This window comes from Corylus avellana, chromosome ca8 (genome assembly GCF_901000735.1).
Source record: "Corylus avellana chromosome ca8, CavTom2PMs-1.0".
In the NCBI taxonomy this organism is placed as follows: Eukaryota; Viridiplantae; Streptophyta; class Magnoliopsida; order Fagales; family Betulaceae; genus Corylus; species Corylus avellana.
In genome coordinates, this window is record NC_081548.1 from 23,517,978 (window position 1) to 23,542,739 (window position 24,762).

General features: G+C 34.9%; 3 protein-coding genes across 5 annotated transcripts; 1 reads left to right on the forward strand and 2 right to left on the reverse strand.

Annotated features, from left to right (window-relative positions):
- The first annotated feature begins 4,477 nt into the window (after window positions 1-4,477).
- Window positions 4,478-7,614, forward strand: LOC132189369 (putative HVA22-like protein g). Of its 2 annotated transcripts, XM_059604088.1 has the most exons (7): window positions 4,478-4,749; window positions 5,854-5,894; window positions 5,986-6,084; window positions 6,171-6,227; window positions 6,315-6,378; window positions 6,493-6,702; window positions 7,074-7,614. In XM_059604088.1, exons 2-7 carry the CDS (start codon window positions 5,863-5,865, stop codon window positions 7,470-7,472), a joined length of 861 nt encoding a protein of 286 aa, XP_059460071.1. In that variant the 5' UTR covers window positions 4,478-4,749; window positions 5,854-5,862; the 3' UTR covers window positions 7,473-7,614. The 2 variants fall into 2 exon arrangements, with proteins under 2 accessions (XP_059460071.1, XP_059460072.1); XM_059604089.1 differs by lacking the exon at window positions 4,478-4,749 and having other exon boundaries at window positions 4,977-5,894.
- A 1,301-nt stretch (window positions 7,615-8,915) lies between these two features.
- Window positions 8,916-14,486, reverse strand: LOC132189969 (transcription factor E2FC). Of its 2 annotated transcripts, none has more exons than XM_059604834.1 (14): window positions 14,043-14,486; window positions 12,862-13,045; window positions 12,706-12,759; window positions 12,452-12,537; window positions 12,129-12,217; window positions 11,718-11,772; window positions 10,920-10,972; window positions 10,785-10,835; window positions 10,649-10,697; window positions 10,484-10,549; window positions 10,326-10,405; window positions 9,964-10,156; window positions 9,792-9,849; window positions 8,916-9,652 (listed from the first exon to the last, which is right to left on the reverse strand). In XM_059604834.1, the coding sequence occupies exons 1-14, from the start codon at window positions 14,247-14,249 to the stop codon at window positions 9,513-9,515; spliced, it is 1,365 nt and encodes a 454-aa protein (XP_059460817.1). In that variant the 5' UTR covers window positions 14,250-14,486; the 3' UTR covers window positions 8,916-9,512. The 2 variants fall into 2 exon arrangements, with proteins under 2 accessions (XP_059460817.1, XP_059460816.1); XM_059604833.1 differs by having other exon boundaries at window positions 12,862-13,054.
- Window positions 14,487-15,455: 969 nt separating this feature from the next.
- LOC132189675 (uncharacterized) lies at window positions 15,456-22,869 on the reverse strand. The gene is made up of 13 exons (XM_059604438.1): window positions 22,573-22,869; window positions 22,316-22,443; window positions 20,961-21,081; window positions 20,506-20,587; window positions 20,366-20,436; window positions 19,430-19,471; window positions 19,004-19,128; window positions 18,387-18,480; window positions 17,345-17,447; window positions 17,088-17,266; window positions 16,901-17,006; window positions 16,154-16,240; window positions 15,456-15,672 (listed from the first exon to the last, which is right to left on the reverse strand). The coding sequence occupies exons 1-13, from the start codon at window positions 22,695-22,697 to the stop codon at window positions 15,586-15,588; spliced, it is 1,350 nt and encodes a 449-aa protein (XP_059460421.1). The 5' UTR covers window positions 22,698-22,869; the 3' UTR covers window positions 15,456-15,585.
- Between the last annotated feature and the right edge of the window lie 1,893 nt (window positions 22,870-24,762).

The following is a 24,762-nucleotide window of genomic DNA, read 5'->3' on the forward strand; positions in this document are numbered from 1 at the left end:
AAAAACGTGTCACTAATTCATAAAATAGTAACACATCATTTGAAAATTAACTTTTAAAATGAAAATTTAGGATGTTTAGCATTTCTCAACCAAATTTCTTGTCATGTGTCTTCAAAGAAAACAAAAAATAAGCAATTAATTAGTAAAAGGGCGGTCGGACCAAGTGGTCGGCTTTTCCTTGAAAGAGTGATACACCAATTTTTTACCTTTTGATTTTGAGGGGATGATTGGGGTTGTATGACCACCCCAACATTTTATGGGGGTGTGGCCTACCAGTCTACCACCTTCGATGGCTCTTGGAAAGGCATGGCTCTAGGGTAGCATTTCCAATATTGTAGTCTATTATTAGCTAAGTGTTTTTTTTTTTCGTAGAGGAAAAAAGAGAAAGAAAAACAATTTAACTGATGTTACTGACCAAAGAGTTGCCCTATAAAGAGACACAAAAACATTTGAAGTTGCTTGCGATGAGAAAAATTAGAATCCCCTTTTTCATTTGTAGGTCAGCTCATAGACAAGAAAAGAAAAAGAAAAAGAAAGTAAAAACAGTTTAAATCGTGTTAATGACCAAAGAAGTGCCCTAAAGACTAAAGAGTGAGAAAGGCATTGAAGTTGCTTGCATTGGGAAAAATTATATTCCCATTTTTTATTTTTTATTTTTTATTTTTATTTTATCATATATATACAAGAAGATAACTACATTCCATACTTGTAGGACATATATCCTGAATGAAAACGGTGCGTCAAATGGCAGAAAATGCTGTACACAGAGAGAGAGAGAGAGAGAGAGAGTGGGTAAAGTGAGTGAATGGGAAAGACATGAGAGCGACTGGGCACCAACCTACTATAATTGAAGGCACATGAGAGAATGAGGGTGATGTTGAATGCGTATCACCCCTACTCCACTCTTGTCTCATAAAATGGAGCTGACTAAGCCTAATAACACTACTCGATTAACATAGAATCCAAGGCTTCGGGACCTCCCCCCACATCCACATGCTTCCCTGGCCTTTTCTCGACATCATCCCCCCTCCTTGCTGGCGTTCTGGATAGAGTTTTTTACTTTCTTTTTTTTTAATCTTTGCTTTCCTTTCTATTAATGTCTATTATTATTTGTGCTTTTGGCTTTCTTATAGTTGACACTATCACAGTAAAGGGGCCATGCATGTCCTGGGAGATAGATGGAAATCTTCTCTCTCTCTCTTTCTCTCTAAAGAGTCTGTCAACGGGAATAGGATTCTCGAAATGAAAAGATTCATTTTATGATCTCAATTTAATGGTATATATATTGTCACGTCAATTAAAGTTTTACCTATTAATATTAATTAACACTGCAAAGGATCTTCGAACTTGCTGTTAACTTTACTCTTCACTATACGAGCCTCGTGGCTCGGCAATAAAAGATATCTAGTGCGTTGAAAATGGATGGAAAACCTAAAAAAATGGCTTTGGTTAATTATGATCACATTACTTTAAAGGCATGTATTGTATTAATTAATTAATAGAACCTACTGCATGCTCTATAACGGATAGCTGATAATGAGGTGGGTATATATTCATTATGTGATGCGCCATATAATTAGTATATTCACTTTCTCCTGCTGCTAAAAGTTCCTACTATTGGTGGGGATGATAATGAAAAAATTAGAATACAAGTCTACTTAAATCACATTGAATAAGGCTAATCTTCAAATTTCATTTATCTCACTCATTTCTTAATTAGAATAATATTACTCTAATTAAGAAGGTACGTAGTACGTGGCTAGGATGGAGATGGACCATCTCGCAGTTCAGATTTTATTAATTTTATTATATCTAACAATGTACATTGTGTGATAACATATACATTATTAGATTTGTAAAATCTAACCCAAACCATAAAATAATTTATCTCTATTTTGCTTAAATGAAAAGGATCTTATTCCCGACTAGCTACGTAAGCCATGGATGAGTAATAATTATTCAAAATTTCGGAATCTCTCTTCATATTGGATTCCATTATTATTAATGTGAAATAAAAGTACAATAATTTCGAAGTATTGAATAATTTGTACTTAATGGATCGGAAGCACTCTTTTAAACTTGAATCTTTCTTACAACATCAAAATTGAAACTAATTAACGTTGAGTCACATAATAGTAGAGTGGCGCCACCAAGCTTTCGGCTGCAATTATTTTGATTACACGCGTGAGTAATCAATGTTATATTTAAATTTGATGATCAACTCCATCATAAAAGAAGAAACTTGGTGCTATCTTTGCATCAGCGCATTGATTGGATTGATTTCGGTGGTCTCAATCAAATCCTGCTCCCCCTTAATTTTGATTTGATTAAACTTTGTGGGCTAAAGCAAACCAAGCTCCCAATCCATTTCGAGCTCACTTTAATTAGCAAAACAAAGCATAAAGATCATAATCCTTTAAGGTGTGCTAGAAACAACAAAGAAGATGCATCTGCATTTCTAATAAAAATAGCCGAGTCTTTTAAAAGACGTCATGCATTTTCCCATGTGAGAGTAAAAGTGAAAGTGAGATTGAGAGTGACAGAAAAGCAAGAGAAAGGATAGGATTTCAAGTAGAAGAGAAGAGTGTGGAGCTGTGGGGACTCCGACCAAAAAGGAATGGAAAAGAAGACATGCATGTAAATAGGAAAAACCTTGTTAAAAGAAACATATAAAATAGTTAAATTTACCTTTCTAATCCTTAAACTATACAATTTCATCAACGATTTATAATTTTTTTTTTTTTTTGATACGATTTACATATTCGACGCAAAATTAGTGGATTCGATCTGTTTAATTAAATAAGTGATGAGTCGGCTAATTTGGCCTATATAATTTTATACATATGCTTTGATATGATCTAAACCTGACAAGCAGTACAACGAATGTTAATTTTTGATATGACTCATGAACTCAATGCAAATTCAATACAAAACCAGTAAATTAAAGTTTATGGGCGTTTAATTAAATAGGTCAAATTTATGGTTGACATATATAATATTATACTTGTCACGACCCGAATCCAACACGTGAACACAAATTGACACCTTTAGTTTAGTCATATCTTAATTAAATATTCAACATATTGAATCTCACTTATTAAGAGATAGATTAAACTTACACATGAATATTTAAACTTTTAAAATAACTAAAAATTTGACTAGCCTTACACCCCAATTCCCAACAAAAAAAAAATAAAACAAAGATCCGGAGGGAGCCCTTTTATAATTTCCTTGAGCCTTTTCTCACTAAAACGATATCACTTTGGGGCTTGATATACATATTCTATTTTGGACAAAATTTAACTCCAAACTATTAGATGAACTTTCTTCAAAATAATCTATATAAATGACATATGTTAATTTTTTAATAACATATCAGATGCACGTGAGTTTTTAATATTATTTATTTTAACTTTGTCCATGTTATAAAAATATATATACATCTCACATGTTCAAATGACATACATCTTTTTTATAGAATGAGTTGAACGAAATTTTTCCAATTTAAAAATAAACTGTCCTATTTTTTCACGTTTGGGTTTAATAATAGTATTATCATCCATAACGATCAGATTCTTTACTCATTAATCGGCGCCTCATTGTTTGTCGCTTCCACTTTATCCAAAGCATGATTCAGTCACCCTGCGGTGACGTTCTTTCCACGGCCTACCCTACGAGTTCACATAAATACCACCACGTAGTTTAAATTATCATGCATTTCCCACTTTTCCATTGAGGACAAAATGGTAAATTGGTCAAAGGTGAAACCATTATCCGTTGCCCGCAGAAGCATTGGTTGAAACATTTCCGTCTCTAATTCTTGAGATATTATACTATGTATATATAAAGTTTATTTTTAATTTATTAAATTAATATGTAAACAAAATTATATGTATTTTTTATAGAACACGTAATTATAAATGTGAGATTATTTAGACACATATTATCCTTCAGAGGTATCTCAATCGTTTTAAGGTCACGTTTCATAAAGCGAAAGTTACTAATTCAATTTTTTTTTTTCATTTTTCTCTCTTTTTGTTAAAAAGAAAATAATAATAATAATAAAAAAAAACCACATTTTATTAAACTAAAAAGAATTCTTTCAACTCAATTTAAAAAAACCATTATCCTTGTATTATATATATACTTTCTTAAATCTTAATTATAATTTTATCATATTATTAAAATATTATAAATATTAGGATCTAAATATCGAGTTAATAACAATAATGAATACTAATACAATAATTAGAAATTTAATTTAAAATTAAAAAATCCAAACATTTAATTTAAAATTAAAAAATTAGAAATTTTGATCTAAACCGTCGGTTAGAATTTAACGGTGATCAGACCCTAACTTTCACACCGCACTCGTGCTCCACAATACACGCACAAACTTCCTCTTAATACGGAACCCAAAACAAGTTAATCCACGAACAAGTCCGTGGCAAAAAAAGTAAAAACAAAAGAAAACGAAGAAAATTTAAACGGCACAAAAGACTGCTCATTCACTCATCTCCTCCCTCGGTCTCGCCCTGTACAAAAATAGTCTCTCTCCTTCACTCGCCGAAATCGTAACGGTTCGCCGTGGCATTTCGGCGGCGCAGATTTTTCCGTATACTCCGGCGATCTCCTTGAATTCCTCCGCGACTTTGCTCCTCCACTGCTTCGGATTAGCCTCATTTCGATTTACACATTTTTAAAATTTTTTTTTGTTCTTCATTTTGAATCCAAGAAAATAATCCAGAGGTATTGATCGATTTCTCATTATCTCTCGCTCTCTCTGCTAGTCTAAATCTTGTAATTTATTTGATTTTTATGTTTGGATGTTTGAACACTACCTTGAAGTCGATATTTTGTAAATTCAAATATTTATTGGTGATTGTGGATTTCCATTTTCCTTTTAGGTTATTTGTAGGTTTTTCGGTGTTGATTGTTTTTTTTTTACCTTGTTTACATTTGAAATGGTTTATTTTTTTTTATTTTTTATTTTTTTGCTCGAATGTTTGTTAGGTATGGTCTATTTGATTGTTGGGTGGTTGTTCCTTGTGATTCTTTCTTCTCGCATTGTGTTTTGCCCTAAGTGTTGTGGATCATAAGCATCGCGTGATGTGATTATTAAGTCGTTTGAGTGAGAATTTTAGTTTTGCGTTTGTATCATACGCTAATTCTTTGTTTGGCTGATGAGAGAAAGTGAGGAAGACAAAGGTAGAATGTGATTCTCTAGGGGTTTCATGTGATATTGCCTTTCAAATGCGGCTGCTGAACTTGCCTAAGCGGTTGTGTTAGGTTTATTCTAATATTTCTAAGATTTAGGATCAAGCAAAGGTCAAACTCTGTTTGATGAAGCGTGATTTAATCATTTAGCTTAGTTGAATTCAATTTTTTGTTGTTTTGGGGAGAAAAATAGAGAGACATTTAGACTTCAAATTTGTTTTGGGTGATACGAAACCAAACATTTGTTTAATGGTGGGTCATGTTGTTGGTTCAAGACCCACTGGCTGCGTGTATTACATGCCATTATAAAGAAAGAAATTTATTTGGTTATAATCAACTGAAGGACGTTTAAGTTGATACACAGTTGACCTAAATTTGTTAACAAATTTGAGTAGTCTTTGTGTATAATGAGCTTCATCAGCTGGAGTTGGCTTATGCATCAATATTATATCTGCAATTCATTTCTGAAAAATTGAAAAATATGTACTAGTATGATGTCTTCTGCCAGTTATGTTGGTATGAATAAGGCACCATTTTGCTTTGTATGACCATGAGCTACTATGCTGTTCCTTAAGTATACTAAATGGTTAAGCTGCCATCTTTTTCTTAACTGGTTAGTTTATTTGGATGTGATAGGTATACAGAATGATAGGATCCTTTCTCACCAGAGGACTCGTGTATGTTACACTGCAACCCATTTTCCCCTTTGACTTTGCTGGTTTATTATTGTTGATTATCAAAATTCAATTACTTGTAATGTTTTGGCAGAATGGTTTTTGGCTATGCTTATCCAGCTTATGAGTGCTACAAAACTGTTGAAAGGAATAAGCCGGAGATCGAGCAACTTCGCTTCTGGTGCCAGTATTGGTATGTTAGATATTGATTTTTGTGCCAAAAATAGTTATGGAAAATATATAGTGGTAAAAAGTAATTTTTTCCCTTTTGAATTGCAGGATTTTGGTGGCTGTTTTGACAGTTTCTGAGAGAGTTGGAGATGCTTTTATTTCATGGTAAGATTCTACGAATAAGGATACAATTTCCATTCTTCAATAAATCTCTTTCCGTGTTGTAATTGTGTTTTTTCTTCTTTCTTGAAGGGTTCCTATGTACAGTGAAGCTAAGTTGGCATTCTTTATATATTTGTGGTACCCTAAAACAAAGGTATTGGAAACCTTTTGTGCTTGTGGAGTGAAACTATATGCTTTTCTAAATATTTGTTTGCCTTTTATGTACTTGCGCCTCTTTCTTTGATTTACAATATTGTAACTGTGTCAGGGAACGACATATGTGTATGATTCATTCTTTAGACCATATGTCGCGAAGCATGAGACTGAGATTGATCGTAGCTTGTTGGAACTGAGGACTAGGGCTGGAGATATTGCAGTTTTGTATTGGCAACGAGCTGCAAGCTATGGTCAGACAAGAATATTTGAGATTTTGCAGTATGTTGCTTCACAATCAACGCCGCAGTCTCGCCCTCCTCAGGTAATCTATAACAAGTATGATTTGGGTTTGTTTTGTTAACCAACCACCCCCCCCCCCCGCCTAGCTGGGGTGTTATGGAGATCTTGCAAGCCTGTCCTCTAATCATAAATGGAGCTCTCTTGACTGGAATTTCAGATCTATCTATGAATCAATGGGTATTCTGTTAGTCAATATCCATTGTCAAAAATAAGTAATTATGTGAATAACTGCAGGCATTCTCTTAAATAAAGAGAAAATTAGGTAGGGGACGTCTTAGAGAATTTTTACTTCTTTTTTTTTTTACTGTGTCACACATCATGTTACTATTGTTTATTAGTTTTTTTTTTTTGGTTATTTTTATTCCTGAACAATTTATTACTTTTAAATCTCAGCGACAACAATCAAGTGGCAGGGGTCGCCAACCCCCAGCTACTCCTAATCGTCAACCAACTACTACGGCGCAACCACAAACTGAAGAGCCACCATCTCCCACTTCTAGTACATCGTCTAGTCAAAACCAAAAGGAGGTAGAGGAAGAGGTTGGTGGTCCTTCAGAAGTGCCTAAAGAAGCTCCACCTGCAGCAGGTGTGAATACTCAAAAAGAAACTGCTCCAGCTGAAAGCACCAGCCAACCCACAGCAACCGAAACTCAACCAATGGAGGTTGAAGCAGCACCTCCTCCTTCAGCTGATGAGACCGCAAATCCTGCCACAAAAGAAACAGGAATGGAAGAAGCCATTCGGACTACACGTAGCCGGTTGAGGAAAAACCGATCTTCAGGAAACCGTTAAAGAATGGAGTTAGTTGTTTCCAACTTCTATCTTTCAAAAATAGCATTTAATCTAGGTGGACAATAGTGGGTATTGAATTGTGATATGGACGTGGATGTAAATCTGTTGTTTTCTATCTTCTATTCCATTTGTTGTTTCATTTGTTTAACGTGTGTTAGCAGCTGCAACTCTCGCATGATTAGGGGATGAGAATAAAAAATAAAATTGGCAAGGTGAGGGACCTAGGGTGACCTTGATGGGTTAACAGAGTTGCATTAGGTGCTGATGTATGTGAACTTGGTCGTTGAAATTAGGTTAAAGCATAACTAGATTTCAAAAGATTTTCTTATTTTATTTAATATGCCTTTTGGTCCGAAGGGAGGTGTGATCATAGCACCATCCTTTTGGTTTGACATACCAGCTTGAATTTTTCGAAGTCATAGAACCACAGAATATTAGAAAATCTGGCTGCAAAATTTAGAATTTGATGAATGCTTTTTTTTTTTTTTTTTTTTTTTTCCCCTCTGAAATTTCCGGAACTTGAAAGGGCATAAGCTTTTACTGCTCTTCTATGTAGACCTCTTGTAGGATATGAGAACTGAATTTTCAAGCTTACTGTCAGGGAGAGGTAGTGGTTTTAAAATGCTGATTTTTAAAATTGCAGTATCATTTGGTAAAATTTGTGGTTTAAAAAATAGTCTTAAATTACCTTTAACATTGTGCGTAGCTTTCAAACAATATAAAATTTGCGATTTGGTTTAAGATCTCACTCATCAAAAATGTCCAAATACGAAGTCAATGAATAGGTTGTTGTGTTACCTTAAAAACTGATCTAGATAGAGTGGACTTTAAGGTGAATAATTTACCAATTAATTCCTGCGATTGCTAGATTAGGTATGCGACTGTTATATTAAATACCCTGATGGAAGTGAAGTTAGGTAAATTTTTTTTTTTTTTTTTGATAAAAAACGGACTTCTCATCATAATTTAAGAAACTAGAGAAGCTTACTCTAGTAACACAGCATCACAAATACAGTCTGGGGGTAAGTTAGGTGAAATTATGTTGACCTTTTGCTGCAAAAACAATTAGTATTCGTTTTGTGACAGATTAAAGTGACTCCTACCGCCATTAATGAGCTCACTTTAATGGGTTTACTTAATGGGACAAGATCCTCTTCATTGCATTTGGACTTGCTATAATCGAGAAGTAAACATATTTTCAAAGGGGGCCAGTTACACCCATAATAAATGTGGACGTAAATATGTGAACATATTTTTCTTTAATAACTCAGCTATATGGGAGAATCACTTTGCAACTATCCCGATTTTGGTTGGTAAACCCTGAAAAATGCAAGGATAACATTGTTTATAATGTTAAATCGTTTAAAATTTTTAAATGATGTAACATATACACTATAAATCATTTCTATTTCAGCTGATCCACCATCAACACTGATTGGACCAAAACAAAAAGACAAATGGAGACATTTAATACTACAATTTATGAACCCTACGCTAACAGGCTTATTATAACTAGGCTGAACTCATTGATAATCTAAAAAATGGCTGATAATGTCGTTTCAAAACCTCTAAAAAATGGTTATGGATTTACATAACAATCTCAACCAATTATTGGATTGAAACCACCACATTAGCATTGTAGGATAATCAAGGGATAAAAATGTGTTTTCTACCATTACTTATAGTCAAGTGGTCTCTTGAGCGATATGTGCTTGACCAACTTCAACATTTAGGGAAGAACTCAGGATCTGTATATATGCATATGTCCAACCCTCTCTTTGCACCCTTACTGCATCACGATCCCCAACATAAACAGTCTAATGCAATCATCTAACATAATCAGGACCTATATCAACCTATACCAGCAACCCTGTATACATTGGTGGGCTTTGCAGAAGACTCCCAATTTTGCAAGCCTTTTCCTAATCTTGTGATTAGTAAAAAACTAATTTGACCTGAAAAAAAGAAAAAAGAAAACAAAAATCTAGCTACAATATCTACACTTCAAAATATGAAGGGGAGTATGCAACACCCTTCATGTTATCTGGAGTACCTAACTACCTGCTCCTCATGTGTATTACAGAGATCACCATGTGATGCTTCAGGCTGAGGCAATGCTGCACTACTCTCTGAAGAATCATCTTCAAGGAAGTCACCTACTTGGGCCCAGTCCTCATTTGCTGTAATTCACAAGTAAATGGTAACATATATAGGTTTCCTCAAAATGATAGGCAATCAAATTGTTCCAATTGCATGGCAAGATCTAGGAATTCCACTAATGAAAACTTGTTGAATAAGTAGACAAAGGATATTGCTCACCCCACAAATCTGTCGTGCTGACTTCAGGATCTGAGTGAAACCAGTAATCATTGTCAATCTGCAAACACATTGATTAGTCTTCCTTCAGCATGATCCATAAAAAGATGGGCAGACACTCAAAAATCCACTTTGAAGCTTTCTGGTGAAAACAAATGCCTCTAAACATGCTTACATCATTGTACGAAGGAATAATCTTCTGAATCCCAGACACATCTGAAGTCTGTAAGCTGAAACTTTCAGAAGAAGTCTTTCGATTACCCTGGCATTCTAAAGGCTGCCTTGCATCTTCCACTCTGCAATGGTCGCCACTCCCAGCTGATAAATCACGTGATTTAGCCTGCTCGACATCCCTATCCTCACATTGGCTGTTGTATTTACCATAAGCATCAACAACATGGCTGTTAGAAAAGATATTACATTCATTTACAAGAAAAACTACATATATATAGACAGAGAGGGAGAGGAGGAGGAGGAGGGGGGGAGGGATACAGCTGCATGTGCACATAGACGTGTGCATGCAAAAAGTACAAATACCTCAAGAGGTACAAATTAATTGGTCCGGTGATGCTTCTAATAATCATTTTATACTGCCTTTGGTGGCGGAAATCGATATCCTGCTGATCAAGCAACCAACCAATTATATACTATTACATTGCATAAATTTTTGAACCCCATCCATCCACGTTACCCACCTCATCAGGATCAGGAACTTCAATATAGCTAGCTTGTGGAGCTTGTACTGCAATAAGTGTTTGATTCTGAGAAAATGATTGCAACAACCAGAAAGTGAGTTTGAGGGTTGACAGACATTGTAAAAATTACAGGGAATTTCCCTAGAGAGAGAGAGAGAGAGATACCTGGAAGCATGGAAGAGTCGCAATATCTTCCTCTCTCAAAAAGAGGTACCTAAACAGTCAAAAGAGGCCAAATATCAAGTGAAAGAATGAAAAATATCTCAGATACAGTAAAAAAATCTAGAAATTCAGGGTATACTTTCGATAATTTTCATCTTCCTCCAGACCCCTCAGAAGCTCATGTTTTTGCCTGAAGAAAGAACACGATAAAAGTTCAAAACACTAAAGAGGTCAATCATAGAAAAACATATCTCTAGACTCCTAGTGAACCAACCTAATAGAATCATCAAGACTGCATTCTTCAAGATATAAGCTTTCATTTTCAGCCTGTAATGAAACCAGAGCGAGAGTTCAAGTTACTGCATTATGTCAATATGAATGGTTAGAGAACTTAAATTTCATTTGATCTGGAACACTTTACAAAGCAGCTAGTTACAACCAGCTTCAGGCTATCCAAACCTAGGTTGAAGTTTGATATATATTGTCTCATCCAACTGAACAATTAAGACAACCTAAAGTATAAGTTTCTGAGAACAGCTAGAGAAAATGATCACTCATCAGCAATCAGCTTCATATGAGATCTGTTTCTGTCTAGGCTTGAATTAGTGATACAAGAAAACATTTAACATCGACTATCCATTGGCACTTTTATGATGGAAGCTAACAATATGTCTTGAAACTGGAGTTACGCTACACAGAAATTTGTGAACTAGTTCACACACCTCAACCAAACATTCTGCACTCAAATGCCTAAAACAGCATATAGATCATATCTGGTAACTTTCCACTTTTTAGTGCATAAAGTACTAGGCCCAACTACCTCCAATTGAGTAATCTTTCGGCAAAGAAATCAGCTGTTATATTTGAATGCATTAAATTTAAGTTCCTTGTATGTTATTTATTGTATATATGTCATTATGGCCACAAAATTTCACAAGATTAAATATACTCTATTTATACCAAGCAAGAAGTTGAGATGCTTATCATTTATCAATATGATCAATTGATCAATCTGTAATTCCATAAATTCAACAACTACAAGAAATTGGAATGACTGAAGTTTTATGCGAACCTTGAGTGCAGCAACTGGATCATCCAGCTCCTGTGGGCCCACCCCATCATATCCTCTGTAGTGCTACCAAGTCAATGTTAGTTTATAATAATTGAAAGAAAGTACTAAAGAAAAAAATGAAGACTGCCTCCATCCATAATAGATGATATGCTTTCCCTTTTAAGATGTTCCGTAATAGATTAAAATTTTCAAAAATAAAGCATTTATCCATTTAACTTCCCAAATTACCCTTTAAACTTGGGCTCATATCTTTTTCAAATTTGAACCCACATTTCTTTATCTAAGGACATTTTCAAAAGAATGTTTGTGTCATTAAAATCTGTACCATTTGTAAACTTTCAACTTTACAAACCAGAGGTAGTATAATTTTTTTTTTTTTTTTTTGGCTAAATGAAAAGTTAATATCATTACCTCCAACGTATATGGTTCTTTGAAGTTTTCTCTATCAATCCTATTCCTTCAAGAACATTTGTAATATCATACATCCTCCGCTTTTGAACCTGTCAAAACCAATAAGATGCAAAATACACAAACAAAGAATAAAAAGTAGACAGTACTAAACAGTGCTAGCAAGTTAAATTTTGGGCACAAGAATGAGTCATGTGGAAAAGATTTAATTTTGTGTAATTGGGAAAAATATACAACTCACAACAAAGGAAACAGAAGCTTTTCAAACTTTCAATGGATGAATTTGAATTTGACGCCGAAAATATATGGAAGAGCATTTTTAATACCTTCAAGACATCTGCGGTATGCTTCAGATCAAGGATGCCATCCTTAGCCTCCTGGATCAAACTGAGAAATTTCTTAGTCAACAAGCCTGCAAAAAAACATATTAAACCCCTTTACCATAACCTTGGCAGCCACATCAAAGAGAAAGCCAATCATTTAACTCTACTTGACAAATTAATACAAAACTGTGTGTGTGATGCTTAGGGGCATAGAGGAAGAGAGGTAACTGAATAGAACCATACTAATTTAAACTTACCTAAAGAACTGTCGTAACGACAATTATTAGCTGCATTCAGACTATTAGGAGACTCTGTAAGCAAAACAAAATCAACAGAAATCAATTTGCTAGTTACAAGGGCCCAGGACATGAATATTTGCAATAAATCATAATCAATGTAATATAAGGTGTTACCAGTGTCAGTTTTTTGAGTCCCAGATTTGGCATGTTTTGGAACCTTTGAGTTAGTCCCATGGTTTCCACCAATGCGAGGCTCTGGTTTAAGTGAAAGCTCATTAGCTAATTTGCACCGCCTGAGAATGGCTGCCTGTCCACGTTTCTGGGCCTCACAGTTATCTAACTCATTTTTTTGCCTCAGCTGCAATGGCTACAGTATTTTATAGTAATTATATGAAAGAGATACAAAGAATACACATGGAACTCATGCTGGTCATGTAATATCTGTTGCAAAAGAAGTGGAATTAAGGCATAAAACTTAACCCATTTTCAAGTAAGGTTTAATATTAACTGGATAACAAGATGTGTGAATGTGAACATATAGCTGAAACCTCTCAAGCTATGGCAATCAAATACACGATCCACAGGACCACATTCTTCTACTTAGCCACTCAATTTAGAAAATAAGAAGAAATAAACCTTCTTCTAACAAAGATATTGTTCCACAACCATATTTGCAGACATGCCTAAAATATTTCTTAATAAATCAAATATCGTAGAATATTAAATAAAATAATTAAAATCATATTTTTCCTATAAGCTTAACCTTTTTGGAATGAAAAATAATTTAAGATGGTATCAGACAAAAGTTCTGAGTTCGAACCGTGTCTTCATAACTCACCTCTATTTCAATAAAGTATTCCACGTGTTGGTCTCACTTACCGAGAGAAAGTTTGAGCCCGCGCGTGTGAAAAAATGTTAAAATAATTAAATTCACATTGTCTTATAGTTATAGTAAGTTTTTGAGATGAGTGGTAATTTAATGCCTTTGTCATACTCAACTTTCAAAAGCTGCATTCACAAACATGGTAATAATGCGAGAATTTCGACATTGTGATAATGAAGCAGAATCTTCACTTAATGCGGCTTGCCTCACACATACAGTTCAATTTCATCAACTAATTATAAACATTAAACAATTAGCTGCATAGAACTTGACCTAAAGACCAAAAAACAAATCTAAAAATGAAAAATCTCCAACTGAAAATTTAAACAGGCAGATTGATTAATCTAGAATCGTCTTAAACAAAGCACGAACCAGAATCCATCCAAAGCAGCACTCAGAAAATTGAAAAACCTAACAAATTACATTCTCGAAAGTACCACTAATAAGACGGTGATCGTCACTGGAAGCTCACCGCGAGTTTAAACTGTTTAGTGAACGCGGCGGAGTGCGCGTAGGTGTGAGAGTCCCCGTTGGAGTCGTCGGGAGGAGCGACGAGGGAGAAAGGGAGAGCTCTCCGGGCAGAGCAGTGTTTGTAAGTCTGCGAATGAGAACGGAGCAGCCAGGGCTGGAAGCCCGGCGGTTGAATTGGACGGCATGGATCGTCGCCTGAGTTGGACATGGCGGAGAGAGAGAGAACTTTTTGAGTGTTGGAGGGAAAAGGTATGAGAGAGCGAGTGAAAGAGTTTATGCGGGTTTGGGCTTTGGGTTTGTATCCGAACACGATAATCAGCAATTTGAGAGAGTGTGCGACTGTGCGAGTGTGAGTGTGTGTGTGTGTGAAATTCGAAAAGGATTCTCAAAGGCGGAGAGACGCAACGAAACGGGAAGGGCGGCAATCGGATGCGGTAGAGTTCGAATCAACAACGCCCGCCTTTGGGCCTTGGCGTCGTCACTTAAAAAATGGACAAAGGTTTTTATTTTTTATTTTTTTATGGAAAATCGTCTTATTTAATTGTCTTATGTCGTTATGTCACGTAATTTTTAAATGTATTTAAAAACAAAAAAACAAAACATGTAAAAATCACATTATGTTAATCTTTTCATAAAAATATTGTTTGTTTTCTGAAAAAAAAATTAAGCTAGGATAGAAAAAATAAAATAAAATAAATGTTTTTGCGTTTATCTTCTAGTCTACTTAAAAATAAAATAAAAAATAAATTTTTTTTTAAAAAAAAGTAATTAGAAATAGAAGGTTAAAACTATTTCTAAAGATTTTTTTTTTTTAAAAAAAAAAAAAAACTAAAAGAAGGCAAACTATTACTTAACAATAATTTATTTATTTATGAGTAAAGTTAAAAACTATATTTTTATCTTACAACTATTTAATAATGTTAATATGACAGTCCCAACATTATTATATTAGTCTTTATTGCCATGCCCCCAACCGCCATACCCTCCACAAATTTGTTAACAAATGATTTGGGATTTTTTTATTTTAAAACAAAAAAAATGTTATGAAATGCTATAAGGCAGTCCGTTTTGATTATCTTTTGGGTTAAATATATTTACCCTCTCTAACTACCATTCTTTTTGCAATATCCTCCCAATGTTTTTAATTTTTGCAATATCTACCCTCCACCCCGCATTTCCCTCCCAAATTTAGTTTATGAAGAGTATTTTGTCATTTTGGATCGTGAAAGAGAGACATTGCAACTTTAATAGTAGATTGTGTTGTTCAACACTTAAAAAGACTCGAAACAAACTCCCACCGCAAACCAAAAACGCTTGATGAGCAGCAGGATGAACTGACGGGAAACACGCTGCAGTTCCTAGCAATTAGAAAAATGTACAACAGATTGCAACCATGCAAGAAAAAAAAAACTGCTGTAGTTGCAAGTTTACAGATAATATTATATGAATGAAAAGCTAGTGTACATTTTGGAGACATCTGTTCTTCTGGCCAACAAACAAGCATACCTCCATGAAATGAGTGATTTTCTTGCTTCGTAGCTGGGCTAGCTGCTAGATATTTTAGTCCCACTAAGAATATAGCCACCAAACGCATTCATTTGCATGCATGGATGGGTTCTTGATGGGAGCACCTGCACAATTATCAAATATCAGGAAAACAGGTCAAAAGACTGCTTGCTAATCTCATCCTAAGACTACCCAGACTTGGCCTGTGACGGGCTCACTCTCTCTCTCACACACAGAGAAATCTAGGCACTGAGGAAGGAATATTAGAAGAGAAATACTAGGCTTACAAACACATTTTTTTTAAAAAAAATTTACAAACTGATGTGACACAACATGATTGGATATGAGATAAATTCAAATTTTAAGAAACCCAATCATGTTGTGCCACATCAGTTTGTAAAATGTATTTGTAAGCCTAGCATTTTCCATATTAGAATATTAAAATGGGTGTTTGATGCCGAAAAATTCTACAAAATCCTTTTCTCAAGAAAATTTCAACCATGAATATTTAATCCATAACATCTGAAACTGTCAGCGAAAAATATTGGGTTATAGATAAAGGAGAATTTCCACAACATAATGTACATGAAAAGATAAACAAAGAACCTGATATTCGCGCAACCAAGGTTCTGAAATTTGCAAGCCAATTGCCATTTTCTCAAGCTGCAGATTGTGCATGCAAGTTGCAAGAGGCTGCATTCAAACATATAAAGTAGTTTAGGTTACTATTCTATCAGTAAGTGAACCCATCCATCTATCACATTGTTTTTTTTTAAAAATAATAATAATAAGTAATGTGGAATGTTATAATGAAAGATGAGAATCCTTATGTAGACAGGGTATGTACAAAGATTCAACTAAGAATCAACAAATCAGATTGCATCTATACAAGTACGAAAAGTATTCATCAAGGGAGAGCAGCAGCTACAATCTATTAGCCCGAATCACCACAAAATATTCAGGAGTCACAGTCCTATGAGAGGGACTTGCAGACTTATTTTGACACAAACGACAACCATGTGCTTGATCACACATAATAGTTGCACAAGAACTGCTAGGAACCGATCTCAAACTTTCAGATATGATAAGCTAAGTAGATTGGTATACCACAATTATCACCCTAATATTACCCCACCAAACTGGGAGTTAGCCGTGCAAATACTTTACTTTAGAACTACTTCAAATACATGACTTCAAAGAAAATGGACCGAAGTCAACTAATGGATTTGATACTGGAGCAAATGTCTTCTCAAATATTGATTCAAAACAATTACCATCTCAAAAAAGGTGACAAAAAAGAATACATATAATAAAATAGAAAATTATTAATACCAAGAATTTGGAGGAAATGACCTGAAGATACTGGTGATAAATTGCAAAAGGAGCTGAATTTGATAGAAGCGGCAGAAGATCTTTAATCAGGTCCCAAGTATCAAGGTCTGGAGCAGCTATTATTAGGCTGCATAAAGGATTTAAAAGAACTATCAACTAAATGCTTCTTTTAATTAGTAAAACAAATACTCAAAAGAGTGTAGGCTACCTAGAAAAACCATTTTTCTTCCACGAGTCGATGGCTTGTTGTGGAGCCTTATTTCCAGCCTTTGTGGAATTGCCCTTTTTGTTTACAAGAGAAACAGTAGTCTCAGGAATAAGATCTGAGATGTCATTTTCACATGGAGGAGAAATTCCTTCCATGCTGACTGATGAAGGCATCTGATGCTGCATAAATAAATCTTATAATACAATTAGGGGACTGTAAAATGTTATATATGCCAAAAATAAGGCAGAGCCACTTACATTCAACAGGCATTCCATGTTAAGGACATCTTCCTGCTGGTTAATTTGCTCAGAAGATCCAGTTTGGGATAAAGAGAGTTCAGTCAGAGGAGACCGCACAATCCTGGACCAAAATAAATTTAAAAAAAGGGTTTATACAATGTTAAGGTTCAAAGGGGGGGCAATTACCCCCCAAAAAATAGAGGCAACGGGGGGAATAATCAAAATAAAAAATGAAATAACCATCAAAAGGACATGAGAAAGAAGGTACTTAAAGTGCACTCAATAAAAGAAAGAAGTGCTAATTCTACACATTTAATTTCCGGTCACTAAGGCACTGTCATTTTAATCATATTCAAACATCGAATATCAACCTTTACCCAAAATTACTACCATATAGTGCACACCAATTAGTCAAAATTTTAAAAATTTACCGGGTAAGGCTAACATAATCGTTTGCACCAAAATTATTTTTGGGCATTATGTTATTTTTAGTGGGCTGTCATACTAGGGTTTAGTTCCCCAGTCTATTTAAACCTATCTTCTACTGTTGGTCGACAACCTTTAACGAATACAACAATTTGATACGAGTCTATTACTTATCAAAAATGAGAGTGGAAGCAGGCCAAACACCTTCAAAACCTAATGGAAAAGAACCCTGGAAATCCCTAGCAGTACAAGTAGAGCAATGGAAAGTGGGAACTGGCAAGGGAGAAAATATGATGTAGCTCATATATGTCATCCAAGCCCAATTTCTTATCTCCGATTGGACAGATTGAGTTGGAAGTCAGTGTGTGTGGAGAGCCCAGGGGATCCTATTCTCCACGATGAGCTTGAATTGACCCCTGCCCCACGCACACCAATCCAAGTTGCATTTCCAATCATGTAAATTAAGGTCCAACATCAGAACCACATATAATGCAGGAATCTAACCATCCATGATAGATGATGAATCTTCAAATCTCAACAGAATCCAACTTACTTCCACAAAGGTGAATCATTAAAAAGGAACTTCAAGTAACAGCAATCCCAAAAAAATGGAAGAACTCAAAGCCAAATTTACCTCTTACAAACTTCATCACTAAAGTTGAATATTCTGACTACATCCATGGGATATGGTGTACTTCCAAGATATGTACTGCAAACATAACTAGTACCTGTCACAAACATAAAATCATTCAACCAAGATAGTAGATGCAACAATTGCTCTCAGTTACACAAGTCAATCATAACAAAGAAATTTCCCAGAGAGTGTGGAAACAAATTTTGGGAGAACTTTATGGCCATGCTCGCAGAAAAGAAAATTTGAGATTTTTATGTTTACCAATAAAGAGAAGGACAAGGAAAATAAACATTAATGCATGTACAGTATCAAATGGAACTCCTCTAACGAATTCTCAACTCAACTAAGCAGTAACCCAAATCTATAGGGTTGCCCAATGATTTCTTTCTCGAGTAACACAATTTGCCTGCGTGTATTGTTTTTCGCTACTTTGTGAACTTTCTTCTTCTTCTTTTTGTTGGGGGGGGTTGGGTGGGTGTAAAAAGAAAGAACTTCGCTTTTTTACTCATTTCTTTTTCTTTCTTTCATTCTAGCTGATATTTGTTTTCATTGTTCCGGACTTTTGTCTATTGCACTTTCAAACTCCATAAAGTGAAAGGAAAATTTGAAGGGCAGACCTCCTAAACGTTCTGCCATGGCACCAGTTAGAAGGCCACCAACCATATCCACTACGAGAACATCAGAATTTGCAGAAACATTGGCCATGGAAAGCAGAAGAGATAATGTATCCACTCGCAAGAATCTGAATCACAGGCAAACAAGAACAAATAAGTTCTGAGCACATAGAAAAGTCTAATATGAAGGATATCCATGTCAAGATATCAACAACTGCATTAGCAGAACTGTTATTTTCATGATTCCTACAGTAAGTACACATGAGAAAACCCCCCAAAACCCCAAAAAACAAAACAAAACAAAAACTAACTTAAAAATTTAAAGCTGTCAAAATAAATAATAAATAAGATGAAATGAACTCAACATGCATAGACATATATAGGACAGTTACAAAATCATCATAAGTTCATAAGACACTAAATCATTACCCAATTCTTGCTGGGTATTTCTTGAAGTATGCCTCACATATACTGGGGAAGAAAAAAACAAACAAGTCAAAAAAATAGAATACAGATATCATCATTTAAACAATAATAGCATGTTTTAAAGAAATTAATAGTGTCTAATTGTTAAAAGCGTAGACCATTCACCTCTAGATAACCCTTTTACATAACAATACTCACAGGTGATAGTAAGGCTCTCCCATGCACGTGATATAATTCTGGATAGTTACATCATTAACTTCTATTGAAGATGTACCAAGTGTGCCTTAGCTATCTCCTAAGTTGGATGATCTCATCCATTCTAATCTTCTCAATCATATATGTTACAAGTCCCCCACATCTTCATTTTAACTAAACTAAATCTAGAGCATGCTTATTTATTTCCTAAAAACATTTTATGCTAATTGACGGGCTCAAATGTCTTAAGTTTCTGTTCATGGGAAACACTCTGTTAAAGCCACGAACTGGGCCTTTTTCTGTTTAAGTTACACTTGTAAAGAAATTATGAGCCAAGCTGCATGACCCACATTTCAAACGTGTTTTTTATGAGTCAAAAGCTAGTTAGCTAGGCTTATCAAGCTCGCAAGCAGCCCAATGTTAAATGATCTAACCTCAAGCTACATTAAGTTGAGCTTGAAAGGTTAAAGGTTGCCTTAGCTTCTCTAAATTGCAACCGTATCTCTCTCACTCGAAAGAAAATGAGATTTAAATTATTTATGGAGCCTCATGACAGGTTTTTTAATGTCATTCAACAGTTATAAGGAATTAATTAATGCTAAATACTCAAGTGAAAGCTTGAGAGTTCAAAAGAAAACTCTAGAGAGGGTTGGTGCGGAATGGCAGCAGGCAAACCCAAAATTATTATACATGCCCTAAACTGATGCATCAACAAATAAAATAGCTCAAGCAAAGCTAACTTACCTTCGAGCAAAAGGGCGCCTCAAAAGTACTTTGGGTGCATATTTCTTCTGTTTCTTAAGCCTATATTTTTCCTGCAAACACACTAAAATCAGCTTATTTGCAAAATAAACACTATTTTACACTTTCACTGTCTAACTTACTTGTGAGAACAATGTTTTGTTTTCAAATGTAGCGCTATTAGCAATCAGGGCATCAACTATTTCATCACCTGTTGCACCCTGTCTGCACAAAAACAGTAAGCATTAGTCAAATCTTCTGAAGGTAAGCATATATCAGACAAAAATTCTAACTGGTTTTGTGCCAGAACACAGATTTGATAACTTAAACCATGACAAACATTTGTCAAATAAAAAATAAATTAATTAAAAAAAATAGTGGCTGCAACATTTGGTACAAGCAAATACATATCCACAGCAACAGAAGCATGTTATTTGTATTCACGGCACATAGATCTCTTTGTAGTTTGTTTATCACATGATCCTTTGATAATGAGATGTGATACACATGAATTAACTTTGGTGGAAAACCTGGATGTAATATGCATGAGTTAACATTGGCAGGAAACTACCAGCTAACCAGCACATTATGTTCTCACCTTCGCATTGTATCTATATCTTCACCAGTTAGGCTTTGGGCTTTATTATTATCAACTAATGCTCGATTATCTTTGGATATCTCTTGTGACTGAAAGTCTCCTTTCTCTTGAATATTATTGCCTAGCAAGAAAATTTCAACCAAAAAAATATGAAAGATAAGAGGCTAAAATAATGAACAAATACCTCCAATAGATATATAAGGAATTAAGCTAAGTAACAGAGAGAGAAAAATATTAAACTTCACAACTAGGAAAATCTGAGTTAGACTTCTAGAGTACAGTGGTGAGAAATATACATACACCCCTGCCTTGCTTCTTTTTCATGGTATGACAAATTTCATGCACAAGGATAGAATTTTCCGGGATGGTACGACTGGGAACAAAGGCTGCTTGCAAAGGGTAGATGAGTGTATGCAAAAGGGGCATAAGACTAAATCCACTAATTCAAAGCATGGGGGGCAATATCATTCGAGTACTCAACAAAAGACTTGCTCAAATTTATATATGGAGTTTTTAACTCCTAAAATGATAAGGCAGAAAGGGGAGAGGACCAAAAAAGAAATAAGGGAGTGGGAGTAAAATATGACATGTGAGGTTGATGGGGAGCGAGCATCCCCTGTAACCTCTGCTTTCCCCTCTTATAGAATCCAATCAACGGATGTTGAAAATCCTCTCTTTCCCCTTGAAATCCGCCAATTCAATCAACGCATAAAAGTACATGGTATGGTAATGCAATCTCCAGACCACTTCAATCTTATATTTAAAGGAAAAGAACTATTAGTTATCACTCAAATTCTTGAGCAAACACCCATAAGTGCTTACAAATGCAAAACGTCAAGCCAGAACAACAAAGTGGCACTTCATCTCATCTAGGTAGTCTGCTACCCTTTGACCAATACATATCAACAGCTTCAATCAATTTACATAAGCCAATTTCGTCCATCAAGATCACATCATTCCTTCAATTCAACTCACCTAGAAGCACCTCCAACGTAAACCACCCACCCCACTGGAGCAATTATTCGTCATTGAAGTGACAGTATCAAAATCCAACAATGGATACCCACCAATGAACCTCACCAATCAAAATGGCAAGCGAAGCAGTAAACCATGTGATTTAAGTATAAGACGGTAAAAAAAAAGTCTGATTCACGCTTTGGGGTAATAAGAAAGCAAACGCAGATTACAAAAGCAAATCTAAGTTAGCTTTTCCAAATGTTAGCATAATTGCCTCAAAATAAATCAAAGACTATACTACTTTGTCGTATAATATGTGTAATACATAACACAGTTTAGGCACTACAAGCATGAACATGTTGAAAGTTTATGATACGATAAACAATAACAAATCAAACCTTCTATGGAGGGAATAAAGCGAGACAAATAAGGCCCATTGTCGCCGTTTTCGACTTGGAACAAAGACCCGAAAGGACACCCAATTAGGGGCTGCAGAGGGAAGCTCTTATTCCCAATTTTCAACGTCCTGCAAACACCACCAAGCGTTTATCAATGCGTAAAGTCGCCGAACCTTTACTACGCCAATTTACTTTGCATGAAAGAAGGGGGGTGGGGGGAAAAAAAAAACAATTTTTGTGCGAGAAAAAAGACTTACGATGCGGCCGATAGGCGAGCAAAAACCAAACGGTCGCCATCGTTGATGTCGAGCAAGACACTGCAACCTTCCCATGTCACTCTGGGGTTTTGAACTGAACCGGATTGAGAATTATTTTCCGACATTGCGATTCTTTATTGAATAAAAATCACTCTTATTGCAAATAAGATGAATTAATTAAGAAATAATAAAAACAGAAAGCCGAAGAGATTCACTGAGACTGGAAAATTAGTGAATAAATAGGCAATTCTGAAGGACAGCCATGAAAGGCATCCAAACCCTGTTTTTAGGGTTTAACGATTGATTGCTCAATCATTGGGCTCCAGACGTGACAAGGCAGATTAGTAGTCGGACTGCTACATTGTTTCCGAGGCATGAAAGGGCCGAGAACTCTCGGCCCAGTGATCCTGGAGGCCCTATATTTATGGGCATTCACATCTGGGACAACAAATTTTATCTAAAAATTCACTTATCTCTTTTTTATTTTTTACATTTGGTCTCTATTTTAATTAACCATTAATTTTTACTATTTTATTTAAATATTATTTTTTTATTATTCTTTCTCCAACAATCATATTTTAAAAAACAAGAGGAGTGAATGAGTGATACTCGATTAAGTAAAGAAATAATTTATTTTGATTTGTTGAATGTACATTGCTCAACAAATTTATTGAGAACTATAACTTCTAATCATCTTATTGGATAAAATGACTAGTCAGTAGTTTTTGACCAATTTTTGCTAGATGAAATAACATTTTGCTAAGTCAATAAGAATGCTACAAAACTATAGTCCGACCAATTTGGTTTTTTCAGTATTGGTTGTCACCGAATGACTAATGAGTGTCACATGTACTAAACTCTTCATGTGACTGGAAAGATCATTTTCTTGGAGATATGATCAATTATCAATTTCATTGTTATTTTCTATTGAGCTTAGTTAAAATTAAACACTCAAAGTTATAATATTAATTAAATTATTAAATTCATTAATTTTTACCGATTAAAACTTTTGAGATAACATATAATTAAATATAGTATCAAAGTAGTGATCGAGTTCGAACATCTTCATATTTCATATGTTGGGTTTTACTTATTAAGAAAATGTTCGAATTCACACATAAAGAAAAAGTGTTAATAACATTAATTAAATTTATCAATTCTTACGAAAATCTAAAAATAAAAAATAAAAAACTTCGCTGTTGGACGAGATTAAAGGAAGGTATGAGGAACGTGGCTATATGTGTACAAGAGAGCGAAGACAAAGTGGTTGACATCTACTGCAGGTTTAGAGAGGACGAGTGGACGACAGGAACTTTCTTTTTCTACTTTAACACGATCGACGACATTGCTACAGCAACGTGATAACGCACGCATCTTAGAAAATTTTTATGTCATTTGTTAGTAATAGCGTAAGACATAAGATAATGATCATGAGAATAGTAGTTGAACTGAGAAAACCAGATCCACCTCCTAACTGAATTCATTCTCATTTTCCCCATGATTATTTTTTTATTTTTTTTTATTTTTAATAAAAATAATAGGCCGAAAAAACCAATTATAGCTATTATAGCCGGGCATGACCATAATAACACTTAACTGCTGCGAGCCACACAAGAAATAGCCTAGACGGTGGGAACCGCAGACGTTCCATCAAGTTCGACTAAGCCATATCCTAATCCAGCCCCCAAAGCATCAATAAGAATCCAAGATGACTAATACTAATAAAGCATATGTGAGGATTATCCATTGCGAAGATTCGAACTCATGTCCTATTACATGCCCTAACCATCTGAAAATTTCCTTGTACTATTAAATCACTCCTCTTGATGGTCATTTTTCCCATTATTGGTTTCATGTGTGTTGTTGATGATACCTATTGGGAGTCAAAGCTCGAATGAATGGTCGATCTTAATTATAATAAGGTCAAGCTTAATTAAATTTCAGGCCCGAATATATGTATATACATATTTTTTAAGGTAAAATTTTAAAACTATGGGTCATGCTTATGAGACCCATGTTCTATCAATCCATGCATATTCACTTGTTAAAACAGTTGACCGTGTGTTAAAGTAAGGATCGAAAGTGCGTGCAATAAGAGGAAAAAAAAAAAACTCGTTAGAGAGGGCCGATGGGGAATAATTTCAATGTTTTAAGTAAGTATGAATTACATGGAATAATTTTAGAGAAAGT